General features: G+C 44.7%; 1 protein-coding gene across 6 annotated transcripts; it reads right to left on the reverse strand.

Annotated features, from left to right (window-relative positions):
* Positions 1–1,820: 1,820 nt before the first annotated feature.
* LOC132381685 (zinc finger protein 239-like) lies at positions 1,821–15,090 on the reverse strand. Of its 6 annotated transcripts, XM_059951295.1 has the most exons (4): positions 14,606–14,833; positions 13,078–14,235; positions 11,606–11,723; positions 7,892–8,016 (listed from the first exon to the last, which is right to left on the reverse strand). In XM_059951295.1, the coding sequence occupies exons 2-3, from the start codon at positions 13,888–13,890 to the stop codon at positions 11,607–11,609; spliced, it is 930 nt and encodes a 309-aa protein (XP_059807278.1). In that variant the 5' UTR covers positions 13,891–14,235; positions 14,606–14,833; the 3' UTR covers positions 7,892–8,016; position 11,606. The 6 variants fall into 6 exon arrangements, with proteins under 6 accessions (XP_059807267.1, XP_059807266.1, XP_059807269.1 ...); XM_059951284.1 differs by lacking the exons at positions 11,606–11,723; positions 14,606–14,833 and adding an exon at positions 15,057–15,090 and having other exon boundaries at positions 1,821–8,016; XM_059951283.1 differs by lacking the exons at positions 11,606–11,723; positions 14,606–14,833 and adding an exon at positions 14,875–15,050 and having other exon boundaries at positions 1,821–8,016.
* Between the last annotated feature and the right edge of the window lie 1,578 nt (positions 15,091–16,668).

The raw sequence follows: 16,668 nt of genomic DNA on the forward strand, positions 1-16,668 counted from the left end.
TGAAATGGTTCTTCCTCAATATCAAGGCTAAGGTACCCAAGACCAGCTGGAGCCTCCTTCCCACCATGCACAGGTTTCAGCCCCTGTGACAGGAAGCTGATGTTGGCTTCACTAGCACTGATGTTGGTCCCAAGGCACGACTGTAGGCATCTGGGACCTCCCGTGGGAAGGTGGAGCCTGACCATAGTTGATAGCAGTGACCGTCTGGATGAGGGTGACTTAATCCATAGGTGGGAACTCCATTAGAATCACTGTGATATCTTTACGGGACCTGGATGTGCCCACCGAAATAAAGGCCGCATGACGACGGGACAACAGGAGCGGTGCACAATCATGTGGTGGGAACACGTGACAAAGTTCCTCTCAGGGACAGCTAAGGGGTGAAGGAGGCTGTGAGTTCGGTCATTGTATAGACTGGATCCTGGAAGTGGTGGGATCGGGGAGGGAAGAAAGGTTAGAACATTCCAAAAAAAAAGCAATTATTCTAGTTTTGCTACATGCACATGGTATATCCAGTATGGGTCCAAGACAAAGGTAAGGAGAGAGAAAGTGTGCACGTTTCTCTGGGTGTGCTTGTGACCCAGGAAACATGGAGACAGGAACTGTGAAGGCTGATTCTGGTGCGGGTCTATGCAAGGGATATGGAGATAGGAAATGTGCAGGTTCCTCCAGGTGTGAGTGTGAACCAAGAATATGGAGATGGAAACTGTGCACGATATCGCTGATGTCGATGTGACAGAGGGAATATGAAGGCAGGAAACATGTGTCATGATCCTGCTGTGGCTCTGACCCAGGGGATATCGAGACTGGCACCGTGCCAGTCTGCACATGACACAGGGATATAGAGATGGGTACTATGCATCCCGGGAATGATCATCTTCCTGGTGACCTTAGTTCCCACGGGGTATAGACTTCGTGCAGAATTCATTGACAAACAGTTGTTGCAATGACTGAGTATTCGAACATCGGCACAGAAGAACGAAGTGACTGTGAGAAAGATCCATATTGTGATGGCATTTTGCACCTTGCACCACCCACACCCAGCCTCAAAGCCCCACATTAATACATGTGTAGTGGAGACCACTCTGACTGGCTGCATTACAGTCTGGTATGGAAGCACCAACGCCTTGGAACAGAAAATACTGTAAAAAGGTAATAGATTTGGCCAAATACCTCATACCCTCCCAATCATTGAGCACATCTATATGAAACGCTGTCACCACTATCTAACAGCAGAGACCCTCACCATCCAGGCCATGATGTCTTCGCACTGCTGCCATGAAATAAAAAGTACAAGAGCCTCAAGACTCAAACCACCAGGTTCAAGAACAGTTAATAAACCTCAACCATCAGTCTCTTGAATAAAAGGGGATAATTACACTCATCTGCCCCATCGTGCAACCAATGATTTCACTTCAAGGACTCTTTATCTGGTTAATGCATGTTCTTGTTTTTTATTTATATTTGCATTTGCAGTTTGTTGTCTTCTGCACACTGGTTGATCTTTCATTGATCCTGCTATAGTTACTATTCTTTAGATTTGCTGAGTATGCCCACAAGAAAATGAATCTCAGTGTTGTAAATGGTGACATATACATTCTTTGATAATAAAATTTACTTTGAACTTTTTTCTTCAGTCAGCTCTGACTGACATTTTAATTCACTGGAAGTTTGACCCAGTTCTTCCTTTAGGTCTCAGACTCAACTAATCCCATTAACTATCGAGGTGTGGACATCGGATCCGATCTCAATGTTCTGTTACGTAACCCATAACAGGTTAAAAAGGACCAGCAGAAATGGACACACCTGGAGTCTGAGTCTTCCACTATAAACACTATTTTATTAGTAACTATGTAATAAAGTAATATAGAACAAGATAAGGCAAACAGGTTGGCAGACTATATGCATAAAGGAATGAGTAAATAAAGATCCCAAATTTCTCCCAGCTTAGGTAATAAATGATACAGATTTACGGTGGTATAGGTATGAAGTCAGTTCAGTTCTGGATATTGAATTGAGTAGATGGGAGAGCGAGAGAGAGAGAGAGAGATGTTTTGTCTTCCCAGCGCCGATGCCGTCGAATCTTCCATGCCGTCCTCCTGCTCCTGAAACTTATTAAAGTCACTGACTGTGACCACACAAAAGAGAGTGCTGTTTTCACGTGGTAAAGCTATCAACCTAGGCAAGGGTTAAACACACTGATAGCTTTCCACCGGTCACCCCTTTGTCCAAACTGTGAGCAAAAACCCCACCTTTGGCATGGGCACTCAAAGCTCATCCAGCGTCAGTTTCATCAGTGTCTTCCGTGTGTCTCTGGTGTGTCCAATTACAAAGCCAGTTGACCTTGTATATATTCCACAACTGCTGAACACCAGCTGTCCATCATATAGCTCTGCCTTGCCATTTCCAAGGCAACTCAAAGGCTTTGTTGCATCTCTCTCTCACTGAATTAGCATCCACGCTCTCTCTCTCTCTCTCTCTTTAAAGGGACAGTCCATATTGAATAATCCTTCAGATCTCATCACACCTCCTTACTTTTAAGAAAAATTTTGATCAAGGAGCAAAATTTTGTCTTAACTATCGATTATATAGCAAAACGTTTACAAACTTGAACTTAACATCCAGACAACCAGTCTGCTATAATGTTGTCAGTACCTTTCATGGGTTTTATTTCCATGTCATATTCTAGCAAGATCTGACACCAGTTAAGTAAACTTCTATTCTTATCCTTCATTTTACTCAGAAACACCAATGGATTATGGTCAGTGTAAACCACATGTGGTTTCTGCGCAGTTCATATGTAGACATCGAAATATTGCAATGCTAAAATGAGTGATAGCAACTCTTTTTCAACGTGGAGTAATTTTTCTGATATGCATTAAATTTCGTTGAGAAATAAGCTACTGGATGTTCAATTTCATCATCGTCCTTTTGCAACAATACTGCCCCGGCAGCTTCATCACTAGCGTCTACCGCGATTGAAAATGGTTTATTGAAATCAGGTGCTTTGAACACAGGATGATAACACAGGATGGTTTTCAGGTGTTCAAATGCCTCCTGGCAAAGGTCACTCCATACAAATCTTTCACTCTTCCCTATGAGTTTCATTAGGGGGAGAACGATGTTTACGAATTTTTTTCAAAACTTATGTTAATAATCAACCATTCCTAAAAACTTTCTTAACGCTTTCTTGCCCGTCAGAACGGGAACCTCAGCAATAGCCTGAACCTTGGCCTGCACAGGAGCCAGTTGGCCCTGGCCTACTACATAGCCAAGATACGTGACAGTAGTGTGAGCAAATTTACTTTTAGCGAGGCTTACGGTAAGATTCACTTTGCACAGCCTTTCAAACAGTTTCTCTACTGCTGAGATATGCTCTTCCTGTGTGTCATTCCATACAACCAAATCATCAATATAAGCCCCTGTATTTTCTAAATCCTGAATCACTGAATTCATCATCCTTTGGAATGCCCTGAAGCATTTTTCATCCCAAAGGGTAAAACATTGTACTCATACAGTCCAGATAGTGTCAGAAATGCAGATATCTCTTTCGCCCTTTCTGTCAAAGGAACACACCAGTATCCTTTTAACAGGTCAATCTTTGTAAGATATTTAGCCTTCTCCACTCTATCAATACAGTCACCTACTCTTGGGATAGGATAAGCATCTGTCTTGGTTATTGCATTAACTTGCCTGTAGTCAGCACAGAATCTAATGCTTCCACCTGGCTTAGGAACAATGACACAGGGCAACACCCAGTCTGAGATAGATGGCCTAATAATGCCGGCTGTCAGCATGTATCCAATTTCTTGTTCAACCATTTGATTCATTCTGTAAGGGTGCTGCTTAATCGGATCAACTTTATCTCCAATCACATCATGCACTGCAGCTATGCACTGTTTTGGAATGTCAGGGAATAAAACTTTATACTTGCTAATTAAGTCCTTCAAGTGTTTTTGTTGCTCAGGCTTCAAATGATGGATTTTTATTGTCAAAGTATTCCAAAACAACAGAGTTTTCAAGCTTGTGGAGACTACACTGAGCTTACTTAAATTATCTGGTATCTCAGTACCAGGCTCCACAACTTCATTTGTTTTCATAACAGTACTCACAGGTGATGTCTCCATGTCATAATAAGGCTTGATCATGTTTATGTGCACGATTTGAGTAGCCTTTCTTCGGACAGGTGTTCTAATAACGTAATTCAAGGAATCAATTTTCTTAATTATCTGGTATGGTCCACTAAATCTCACTTGAAGGGGGTTGGTAAGGAAGGGGAAACAGCACCAATACTTTATCTCCAACACAATATCTCTGTTCTCTAGCTTTTCGGTCATACCAAAGCTTCATTTTTGTCTGAGTGCTGTAACTTCTGCTTAGCAAGGTCACAAGCCTTGTTAAGTCTGTCTCTGAATTTCAAAACATAATTAAGCACACTTACACACACTTTCTGATAAGACCACTGCTCTCTTAGTAGGGTCAAAGGTCCTCTAGCTTCGTGAACAAAAACAAGTGCAACGGGCTAAACCCTAATGATTCTTGAATCGAACCTCTAACAGCAAATAAGAGTAGTGAACCCCTTCATCCCAGTTTTTTTCCATTTTCCACACAATATGTTTTAATCATGGTCTTAAGAGTGGAGTGGAACCATCCAAGGCTCCCTGGGACTCTGGGTGATATGCAGATGACACAATGTGCTTAGCTCCCAACTCACCAACTATCTGCCAGAATGTTTTCGAAGTAAAGTTACTACCCCTGGTCAGATTGAATTTCTTTGGGCAGACCTACCAGTGTGAAAAACTTGATGAATGCTTTTACCACAGTCTTGGCTTGATGTTTCTGAGAGGCACGGCTGCAGGGAACCTAGGTGCAGCACACATAATTGTTAACAAGTACTGATGACCAGCTGCAGTCTTTGGCAATGGGCCAGCACAATCCACTATGAACCCAGAAAAAGGTTCACCAAAAGCAGGTATTGGTTTAAGTGGCGCTACTTGATAACCTGATTAGGTTTCCCCACAACCTGACAGGTATGGCAAGTCCTGCAAAAATTCACAACATCCTTTCTTAAATTAGGCCAGTAGAATTCTATCATTATCCTATTCACTGTCTTTCTCACTCCAAAGTGTCCACCTAAAGGTATATTATGAACCCTGTTTAAAATCTTGGCCTTGTAAACCTTCGAGACCACAACTTGATATTCAATGGCCCAATTCTCACTTGCAGCCACAGTAGGTGGTCTCCATTTCCTCATTAACAGCCCATCCTTAAGGTAATTTCCTACTGACTCTCTCTGAACCTCCTCTTCTGTGAGAGCTGTCTCCTTTAACGCAGCAATTTCTGAATCCTGGCTTTGTTCTGTTATAAATTCATCCCTGGACAAGGACAAGGACAAACCTCTCTCTTCCTCCTTACTACCCAAATTCTGTTGTAAAATGGAAGATAGAGAAGTCTGTGATAAATCATCATAATTTGAACCTGTTTTTGCTATCATGGGCCTCAGTATCCCCCTGCCCCAAACTATCTGCATCAGCAGACTTTTTAGACATGCTTCGGCCTACTGCGCATGTGGCGTAATCATCAGTATCCATGTGTGGGTTGTCAGCTTGCTTGTTAGTTGCAATGCTGAATAAACATCCCCACCTGCAAGGTCAATACCCAGCAAGACATCAACATTGTCTATTGGTAATTCAGATCGTACCCCGATCTTAACAGGTCCTGATACCAGTTTGCATTTCAAAATTACCTTATGCAAAGGCATGAACTCAGTTCATTTTCCAATTCCTTTAATAATATTGACTTCATTAGTTTTCATCTCATCACCAAAGTACAAAACACTATCCAATATCAGTGACTGTAAAGCCCCAGTATCTCTTCAGATTTTCACTGGAACCGGGGTTGACCCCTCTGTTACAGACACAAACCTATCTGAGATAAACTGATATGTCTATCCATGGCCTCCTGTACTGTCAAGATGAAGCCACACTCAGGTTGGCGGAACAACACCTTATATTCCGTCTGGGTAGCCTCCAACCTGATGGCATGAACATTGATTTATCTAACTTCCATTAATGCTCTGCCCCCTTATTTTCTCTCTCCCTTTTTTCTCTCTCTCTGCCCCTCTCACAATCACTCCTTGCCTGTTCTCCACCTCCCTCTGGTGCTCCCGTCCCATGGTCCTTTCACTTCTCCAGCTGTGTATCCTTTCTGTCAATCACCTTTCCAGCTCTTAGCTTCACCCCTCCCCCTGCTGTCTTCTCCTATCATTTCGATCTCCCCCTCCCTCTCCAACTTTAAAACCTCTATCTTTTCTTTCAGTTAGTCCTGATGAAGGTTTTCAGCCCAAAACGTCGACTGTACTTCTTCCTATAGATGCTGCCTGGCCTGCTGCATTCCACCAGCATTTTGTGTGTGTTGCTTGAATTTCCAGCATCTGCAGATTTCCTTGTGTTTGCTACTATTTTTTCTGTCAATTAGCTTCCAAATGTTGCTATCATCATTCGTTGCCATGCTTCCTGCTCTGATTCTCTGCTTCTTGTCATATGCTCTTAAACCTACCACTGTCCCTTGTGCAACTCACCTCTTGTTTATGACACTGTTCCATTGAACATTCAACTAATGGTTCCCCACTTTTGGTGCATTCTACCAATCCAGCTGTGTGTATGCAGATCTTGCAAAGCAGTGAAAATGACCCATATCATTGAAAACATCTGGGAAAGAGGAGGTCAGCTACAGTACCAATGTCATTCTTCCTCATCCCAGAGATTTGAGGACTAAGAACATGTCGGACAAAATTGCAGTGAACTCGTTCTCATTGTCAATCTGCATAAAGCCATGCAGGATATTCAAGGGAAATATCTTCACCCATTGAGTGATCACTTTTTGGAATCCATCACCACAAGAGGTGAACAGCAGGGATGGATCTAAAAGGAGTGTCAGTGAGCAGAAACTCTGGCAAGGACCAACTGGGCTGCATTGATTCCCAATTATACACTGGGTGTGTTGAAGATTCACTGAGTACATGAGGCAGAATTTAAAATAGTTCCTGTAAGTGGTCTTGTCATCCACCGTGGTGTCATCTGCGAACTTGATTATGGAGTTAGAACCATATACAGGAACGCAGTTATAGGTGAAAAGGGAGTACAGAAGAGGGCTCAGCCCACAGCCTTGAGGCACGCCGGCATTCAGGGTGAGAATGGAGGAGGAGAGCTTGTCTAACTTAGGAGATTGAGGTCTGTTAGTCAAAAAGTCTAAGCTCCACTTGCAGAGGGATGAGCTGATACCAAGCTGGTGAAGTTTGGCGATCAGTTTGGAGGGGATCACCGTATTGAATGCCAAACTAAAATCAATTATCAGCATTCTGAATTAAGAGTTGAGGCTGTCTAGGTGGGTGAGGGCAGAATGAAGTGCCATGGGAATGGTGTCCTCTGTTGCAATAGACAAATTGATGGGGGTCCAGGGTAGTGGGCAGACAGGATTTCAGATGTGATAGAACCAGTCTCTCAAAGCACTTTGCAATGATGGAGGTGGGTGCAACTGAGCGGAAGTCATTCAGGCCCGTGGCAGTGGAATGCTTCCGCACTGGCACAATGGTGGCAATCTTGAAGCTTGTGGGGACAACTGCCTGGACCAGGGACAGATTGAAAAGGTCTGTGAAGACCCTGGCCAACTACCCTGCACAGACTCTGAGCACACAGCCAGGTATTCCATCCAGAGCAGCTGCCTTCTGTATATTCACCCTGCTCAGGGTGGTGCAAACATAGGAGGTGGAAAGTGAAAGGGGCAATTCACCATGTGGGAGATCCGCTTTGAGAGTGACCTCCTTGTTCCCTCAGTCAAAGCCAGCATAGAATTAATTAAGCTCATCAGGGAAGGAAGCAGAGCTGGAAGGAGGTACAGTACTAAGTTGTTTGAAGTCTGCAATAATCTGTAAGCCATGTCACATGCTCCGGAGGTCCGAGGAGTTGAAGTGCTTCTCGATCCTCTGTTTGTATGTCTTGTGGGTAGAGCTGGGAGCTGCAGGGGTAAAAATACTCTGATTGTTAATTATATACAAAACCCCTAAGCAGTGGTAGTAAAGATGAGATTTACAAATTACAATGGTTGATAGAAAATGCATGCCAAAAGGGCAACGTTACAATAGTCATGGGGTATTTCAATCTGCAGATAGTTTGGGAAAAATCGGGTGGGTGGTGAATACCAAGAGGGAGAGCTTCTAGAATGCTTAAGAGATTTTTTTTAGAGCATCCGTGGTTGAGCCTACTAAGGGATCAGCTATTCTGGATTGAGTGTTGTGTTATGAATCAGAGTTCAGTATAGATAAAAGGGCCTTTGGGGTAAGTGATCATAATATAATAGAATTCACCCTGCAATTTGAGAAAGAGAAGCTAAAGTCACATATATACTAGATCTAGTATTAGGTAACGAACTGGGTCAGGTCACAGATCTGTCAGCGGGTGAGCGTCTGGGGGACAATGAACACCGCTTCCTGACCTTTAGCATTATCATTGAAAAGGATAGAATCAGAGAGGATAGGAAAAATTTTAATTGGGGAAGGGCAAATTATGAGGCTATAAGGCTAGAACTTGTGGGTGTGAATTGGGATGATGTTTTTGCAGGGAAATGTACTATGGACATGTGGTCGATGTTTAAGGATCTCTTGCAGGATGTTAGGGATAAATTTGTCCCGGTGAGGAAGATAAATAATGGTAGGGTGAAGGAACCATGGGTGACAAGTGGAAAATCTAGTCAGGTGGAAGAAGACAGCATACATGAGGTTTAGGAAGCAAGGATCAGATGGGTCTATTGGGGAATATAAGGTAGCAAGAAAGGAGTTAAGAAGGGGCTGAGAAGAGCAAGAAGGGGGCATGAGAAGGCCTTGGCGAGTAGGGTAAAGTAAAACCCCAAGGCATTCAATTATGTGAAGAACAGAAGGATGACAGGAGTGAAGGTAGGACTGATTAGAGATAAAAGTGGGAAGATGTGCCTGGAGGCTGTGGAAGTGAGAGAGGTCCTCAATGAATATTTCTCTTTGGTATTCACCACTGAGAGTGAACTTGATGACGCTGAGGACAATATGAGTGAGGTTGTTCTGGAGCATGTTGATATTAAGGGAGAGGAGGTGTTGGAGTTGTTAAAATACATTATGTCGGATAAGTCCCCGGGGCCTGACGGAATATTCCCCAGACTGCTCCATGAGGCAAGGGAAGAGATTGCTGAATCTCTGGCTAGGATCTTTATGTCCTCGTTGTCCACGGGAATGGTACCGGAGGATTGGAGGGAGGCTAATGTTCTCCCCTTGTTCAAAAAAGGTAGTAGGGATGTCCAAGTAATTATAGACCAGTGAGCCTTAAGTCTGTGGTGGAAAAGCTGTTGGAAAAGATTCTCAGAGATAGGATCTATAGGCATTTAGAGAATCATGGTCTGATCAGGGACAGTCAGCATGGCTTTGTGATGGGCAGATCGTGCCTAACAAGCCTGATAGAGTTCTTTGAGGTGACCAGGCATATAGATGAGGGTAATGCAGTGGATGTGATCTACATGGATTTTAGTAAGGCATTTGACAAGGTTCCACATGGTAGGCTTATTCAGAAAGTCAGAAGGCATGGGATCCAGGGAAGTTTGGCCAGGTGGATTCAGAATTGGCTTGCCTGCAGAAGGCAGAGGGTTGTGGTGGAGGGAATACATTCAGAATGGAGAGTTGTGACTAGTGGTGTCCCACAAAGATCTGTTCTGGGACCTCTGCTTTTTGTGATTTTTATTAACAACCTGGATGTGGGGGTAGAAGGGTGGGTTGGCAAGTTTGCAGACGACACAAAGGTTTGTGGTGTTGTAGATAGTGTACAGGATTGTCAAAGATTGCAGAGAGACATTGATAGGATGCAAAAGTGGGCTGAGAAGTGGCAGATGGAGTTCAACCCAGAGAACTGTCAGGTGGTACAGTTTGGAAGGACAAACTCCAAGGCAGAGTATAAAGTAAATGGCAGGATACTTGGTAAGTGTGGAGGAGCAGAGGGATCTGGGGGTACATGTCCAGAGATCCCTGAAAGTTGCCTCATAGGTAGATAGGGTTGTTAAAAAAGCTTATGGGGTGTTAGCTTTCATAAGTCGAGGAATAGAGTTTAAGAGACGCGATGTAATGATGCAGCTCTATAAAACTCTAGTTAGGCCACACTTGGAGTACTGTGTCCAGTTCTGGTCGCCTCACTATAGGAAAGATGTGGAAGCATTGGAAAGGGTACAGAGGAGATTTACCAGGATGCTGCCTGGTTTAGAGAGTATGGATTATGATTAGAGATTAAGGGAGCTAGGGCTTTACTCTTTGGAGAGGAGGAGGATGAGAGGAGACATGATAGAGGTGTACAAGATATTAAGAGGAATAGACAGAGTGGACAGCCAGTGCCTCTTCCCCAGGGCACCACTGCTCGGTACAAGAGGACATGGCTTTAAGGTAAGGGAAAGGAAGTTCAAGGGGAATATTAGAGGAAGGTTTTTCACTCAGAGAGCGGTTGGTGCGTGGAATGCTCTGAGTCAGTGGTGGAGGCAGATACACCAGTGAAGTTTAAGAGACTATTAGACAGGTATATGGAGGAATTTAAGGTGGGGGGTTATATGGGAGGTAGGGTTTGAGGGTCGGCACAACATTGTGGGCCGAAGGGCCTGTAATGTGCTGTACTGTTCTACGTTTCTATATCAGTAATTACAAAGGCATGAGCAGGCCAAAACTGATTGGAAATGAACACTGGCAGGAATGATGGCAGAGCAACAATGGCTAGAACTTCTGGGACCATACCGGAAAGCACAAGATAAATACATCTCTCAAAGAGGAAGAAGTATTCCAAAGGCAGTGTGACACAACCATAGCTAACAAAGAAGTCAAAGCCAACATAAATGCCAGAGAGAGCATATCGTAGAGCATAACTTGGTGGAAGGTAAGATGACTGGAAAGCTTATAAAACCAACACAAGTCAACTAAAAAGGTCATGAAGAAATAAAAGATGGAATATTAAGGAAAATTAGCCAATAATAAAGAGGACACCAAATGTACTTTTCAGATACACAAAGTGTAAAAGAATGGTGAGAGTACATATTGAGCCATTGGATAATCATTCTGGAGACTTTGTAATGGGTGACAAGAAAATGGTGGATGAACTGAATAAGTATTTTGCATCAGACTGCATGGTGGAAGACATTAGCAGTATGTTTGAATGTGTCAGGAGACAGAAATGAATGAAGTTGCCATTACTAGGGAGAAGGTGCTTGGGAAACTGAAAGTTTTGAAGGTTGTTAAGTCACTTGGACCAGATGGTGTAAACCCCAGAGTTCTCAAAGAGGTGGCTGAAGACAGTTTGGAGGCATTAGTAATAGTTTCAGGGGCCTGGAAAATTGTAAAGGTCAGTCCACCTTCAAGAAGGTGGATAGGTATATGGACAGGAAAGGAATGGAGGGTTATGGGCTGAGTGCAGGTAGGTGGGACTAGGTGAGAGCAAGCATTCAGCACGGACTAAAAGGGCCGAGATGGCCTGTTTCCATGCTGTAATTGTTATATGTTATATGGTTAAGTGAGACAGGCAGAAAAAAGGAAATTATATGCCAGTTAACTGACCTCAGTGATGGGAGACGATGGAGTTGATTGTTAAGTATGTGGTTTTGGAGTTCTTGGAGGTACATAATAACAGGCCAGTCAGCATAGTTCCTTTAAGGGAAAATCTTGCTTGATGCATCTGTTGAAATTGTTTGAAGAAATAACAAGCAGAATAGACAAAGAATTGGTGAATGTTGTGTACTTGAATTTTCAGATCTTGGACGTCCAAGTTGCTACACATAAGGGTGCTTAACAAGCTAAAAGCCCATGGTATTACATGGAAGATACTAGCATGGATAGAACATTGGCTGATTGGCAGGAGGCAGTGTGTGAATAAAGGAAGCGTATTCAGGTTGGCTGCTGCTAACTTGTGGTGTTCAACAAGGCCTCTCTTAGGTCCACTTTTTTTTGTTCTATTTCAAAGACATGGATGACAGAATTGATGCCTTTGCAGCCGAGCTTGCAGAGATGCGTAGAGTGGCAGGTAGAGGAAGGAGGAGGAATCCAGAATGACTTCAACAGATTAGGAATATAAAAGCAAGGATGTAATATTAAGATTTATAAAACATTGGTGAGGCTTCACTTGTAAAATTGTCACCTGTTTTGGGCGCCTTATCTAAGAAAAGTTGTACTAATATTGGAGAAGGTTCAAAGTAGACTCACAGCAATATTCTGGGATTAAAAAGCTTATCATATGAGGTGTATTTGATGGCTCTGGGCCTCTACTCACAGGAATTCAAAAGAACATAGATGATTTTGCTGAAACTTGTCAAATATTGAAAGGTATTGATAAGAGTGGACGTGGAGGTTGTTTCCAATGATGGGGAGGTCTAAGACTACAGGACACAACCTCAGAATAGAGGGGCAAGCTTTTACAATGGAGATAAGGAGGCATTTCTTCACTCAGAGTGATTGGATATATTCAAGGAAGAGGCTGATTGATTCTAGTCAGGGTATAAATGGATATGGAGAGAAGGAGATTGGGGCTGAGGGGGAAAATGGATCAGCCATGATGGAAGGGTGAATCAGACTTGATGAGCCAATTGGACTAATTCTGCTGCTATATCTCATGATGTTATGGTCTTGTGTTATACAACAGAAACACTGACAGGGGCCAGCTCGGCTGAGTTGACTCCCACTGTAAACTGGGAGTATCGTAGATTCACTAAGTAACTGAGACAAAGTTCAAATTAGAACTCATTTATTAGTCAGATCCAGAATATTGAACTCCAGCCCCATTGAAGGAGAACATAAGCAGAAGAAACCCCTCCCCTGCCCAGTGTGCAGAACTTGGCGTTCAAACTCTGTAGTTTGATACCAACAGACACTTTTGAACTTGGGTGTGATGGTTAAATACCCAGCATGCAGTTTATTTAGACTTTTCCCCCAGTATGAATTTGGTAGTGTTTCACAAGGTTGGATGACCGCGTGAATCCCCTCCCACATTCAGAGCAGGTGAATGGCCTCTCCCCAGTGTGAACTCGCTGATGTACCTTCAGTTGAGATGACTGAGAGAAGCTCTTCCCACAGTCTGAGCAGGTGAACGGCCTCTCCCCAGTGTGAACTCGCTGATGGACCTTCAGTTGAGATGACCCAGTGAATCCCTTCCCACAGTCTGAGCAGGTGAATGGTTTCTCCCCTGTGTGAACTCGCTGATGGACCTTCAGTTGATATGAGTCACGAAATCCTTTCCCACAGTCTGAGCAGGTGAACGGCCACTCCCCAGTGTGAACTAATTGGTGTCCACGAAGGCTGCACAACTGTGTGAATCCCTTCCCACAGTCTGGGCAGTTGAACGGCCTCTCCCCAGTGTGAACTCGCTGATGTACATTTAGTTGAAAAGACCGAGGAAATCCCTTCCCACAATCTGAGCAGATGAATGGCCTCTCCCCTGTGTGAACTCGCTGATGTACCTTCAGTTGATATGAGTCAGGAAATCCCTTCCCACAGTCTGAGCAAATGAATGGCATCTCCCCAGTGTGAACTCTCTGGTGTGCCAGTTGATGCGATAACTGAGTGAATCCCTTTCCACAGTATGAGCAGGTGAATGGTCTCTCCCCAGTGTGAACTCGCTGATGTACCTTCAGTTGATATGAGCGAGTAAATCCCTTCCCACAGTCCGAGCAGATGAACGGCCTCTCACCAGTGTGAACTAAATGGTGTGCATGTAGGTTGCATAACTGAGTGAATCCCTTCCCACAGTCTGAGCAGGTGAACGGCTTCTCCCCAGTGTGAACTCGCTGATGTACCTTCAATTCAGATGACCAAGAGAATCCCCTCCCACAGTCTGAACAGATGAATGGCATCTCCCCAGTGTGAACTCGCTGATGTTGCAGTAGGTGGGATGACAGAGTGAATCCCTTCCCACAGTCTTAGCAGATGTACGGCCTCTCCCCAGTGTAAATTTGCTCGTGTATCAGCAGATCAGATGACCAAATCTCTTCTCACACACAGAACAGTTGAGCCGTCTCTCTCTATTGTGAACTCACTGGTGTGTCTGCAGGTCAGCTGAGTGAGTGAATCCCTTTCCACACACAGAGCAGCTGAATAGCCTCTTCCACGATGAACTCACTGGTGTGTCTGTGGGTTGGCTGAGTAAATTCCTTGTTGCGTTTGAGATTTTCATACACAAACTCTTTGTTGTTTCTAACCTGTAAAAGATTTACAACATTCATCAGTGGGTGAAGGGCATTTCAGTTGAGATCATTTCAGTCTCTATGTGAACTTTGTCATCACACTGTTACAGCAAAGTTCAACCCAAGATAGAGGAACAACTCATCTTCTAACTGGGTACAAATCAGGTATCCTTGTCTGTATTCCTGTGTACATCAATATAAACTATTTCTACCTATTTTCAATCTATTAGGTGGCTCAGTTTGTTATCATGGTGTACCCAGATAATGGTAGAAAACATGTTCAAAGTAGAAAGGTCAAGAACAAGAAGAGGTAGAACAGAGGTGCTTTTCTCAAGAACTAAGGCTGATGGAAGGATTTTTTTCGTTTTTTCTATGTGGCACTAACTTGATATATCATTGACTGGGAGGTAGAATCTTCACCGGAGATAAATCGGAATTATATTTTTGTTCCGAGTTCCTAATCCTTCGATTTAAAAATCTGGAGCCTGGCATTATCTGAGAGATCCGGCCGCTCCAGTTTCTTCCGAATGTGCCTGCAAACACGCCTCACGGCTTGGCTGATAGGCGCTGTCAGCCATGGCTGCCTCTGTTCCCAGAAACCCCCACGAGATCCGTCACATCCCAGCGCATGCGCTGCAGAAATGGCGCCAGTACCTTTACTCTTCAACGGAAAGCTCCCCCGGGGTCCGGGTACAGATCGTGGGGTGAGAAAGTGATAAGACCGGGTCTGTCCTGGGGTACGAAACCACCATGTATTTAGGCTTAAAACAATTATCCCTCAGTCGGGGTGTGAACGCCGGTGCTGATTAAAGTCTCGCCCGGAGCCCCACTCCTACCTGCTTCATATTCTCAAGAACCCTTTGTCCAATATGCGCATGCGTTTTTTTTCGGAACCCGGTGCTACTCTTGCGCTTGCGCATTAGATGGCTGGGTCCCGGCAAATTAATATCGCGGCGATTACCTGTTTGCTTTGACAACGCATTGGCTGATAGGCAGGAAGCAAAGGGGAATAAAGGGATCCTTTTCTGAGTGGCTGCCGGTGACTAGTGATATTCCACAGGAGGTCTGTGTTGGAACCGATTATGTGTCAATGATTTGGGTGCCGAAATTGATGGCTTTGTGGCCAAGTTTGCGGAGGATACGAAGATAGGTGGAGGGGCAGGTAGTCCTGAGGTAGCAGAGATGCTGCAAAAGGACTAAAACTGATTAGGAGAATAGGCAAAGAAGGTGCAGATGGAAAGCACTGTCAGGAAATAGATGGTTATGCACTTTGGTAGAAGAAATAAAAGCATAGACTACTTTCTAAATGGGGTGATGATGCACCATCAATAACTCACACTGAGACGTAAGGCGAGATATCGGCTTTTATTGACTGGAAGAAGGAACCAGGAGTGAGTGTCTATCATACAATGTCCTGGAGACTGAGGCCGAGCGTCAGGCCTCAGACCTCCTTTATACAGGGGCCTGTGGGAGGAGCCACAGGAGAAGTCAGCAGGGGCGTGTCCCGACAGGCACATAGTTCACCACATTCACCCCCCCTTCGTTTGAAAGAGTCCTCATGTGGCGAAGTTCTTACAAGTCAAGTCTATCAGGTGGTCGAATCTGTCGCTGCGATCTACGTAGCACCGGCTGTGACCGCATAGATGCCGGCAACATTGGTGATTGCGCTTGTTCTTGCCCACTAGGCGCCGGTGATCCCTCATGCATGTGCGAGGCGCCTGGTATAAATGCGTACGAAACGCCCGGTATACAAGTGTCGTGAGGAGTCTGTGTAGGGCCTGGTGAGCACCTCTGGTGCAGGGTTCATAGTTACCGGAGAGCCTTCAGGGTAGTGGTCTGCTGCACCTGCGGGTGCCAGGTCGCGGATGGAGACCGTGTCCTCCCGCCCATCAGGTGACCACGTAAGCATACTGGGGGTTCGCATGTAGAAGGTGAACCCTCTCTACCAGCGGGGAGTATTTATTGCTCCGCACATGTTTCCGGAGCAGCACTGGCCCCGGGGACGTCAGCCAAACTGGTAGGGTGGTCCCAGTGACAGACTTCCTGGGAAAAGAGAATAGGCGTTCGTGAGGGGTGGCATTGGTGGATGTACATAACAGGGAGCGGATAGAGTGCAGTGCCTCAGGGAGGACCTCCTGCCATCGAGAGACCAGCAACCCTTTTGACTTAAGGGCTAAAAGTGTGGCCTTCCACACTGTGGCATTCTCCCGCTCCACGTGGCCATTACCCCGGGGATTATAACTCGTGGTCCGACTAGTAGCAATGCCCCTAGCTAGCAAGTACTGGCGCAGCTCCTCACTCATAAAGGAGGACCCTCTATCACTGTGGATATAGCAGGGATACCCGAACAGAGTGAAGAGCTGGCGCAGGGCGTTTATGATGGACGTGGCAGTGGTGTCGGGGCAGGGGACCCATGAGTACTCGTCGATAACACTGAGAAAATAGACA

Source organism: Hypanus sabinus, chromosome 2, assembly GCF_030144855.1.
Source record: "Hypanus sabinus isolate sHypSab1 chromosome 2, sHypSab1.hap1, whole genome shotgun sequence".
NCBI classification, from domain to species: Eukaryota; Metazoa; Chordata; class Chondrichthyes; order Myliobatiformes; family Dasyatidae; genus Hypanus; species Hypanus sabinus.

Excerpts from the sequence above, each read along its gene's own strand:
- LOC132381685 (XM_059951284.1), bottom strand. The coding sequence starts at position 13,890 with ATGCCATTCATCTGTTCAGACTGTGGGAGGGGATTCTCTTGGTCATCT. Across the intron at positions 8,017-13,077 it reads CTCAGTCATCTCAACTGAAG|CTCCCAGCTCTACCCACAAG; the intron begins GTACATCAGCGA and ends TTACCCCTGCAG.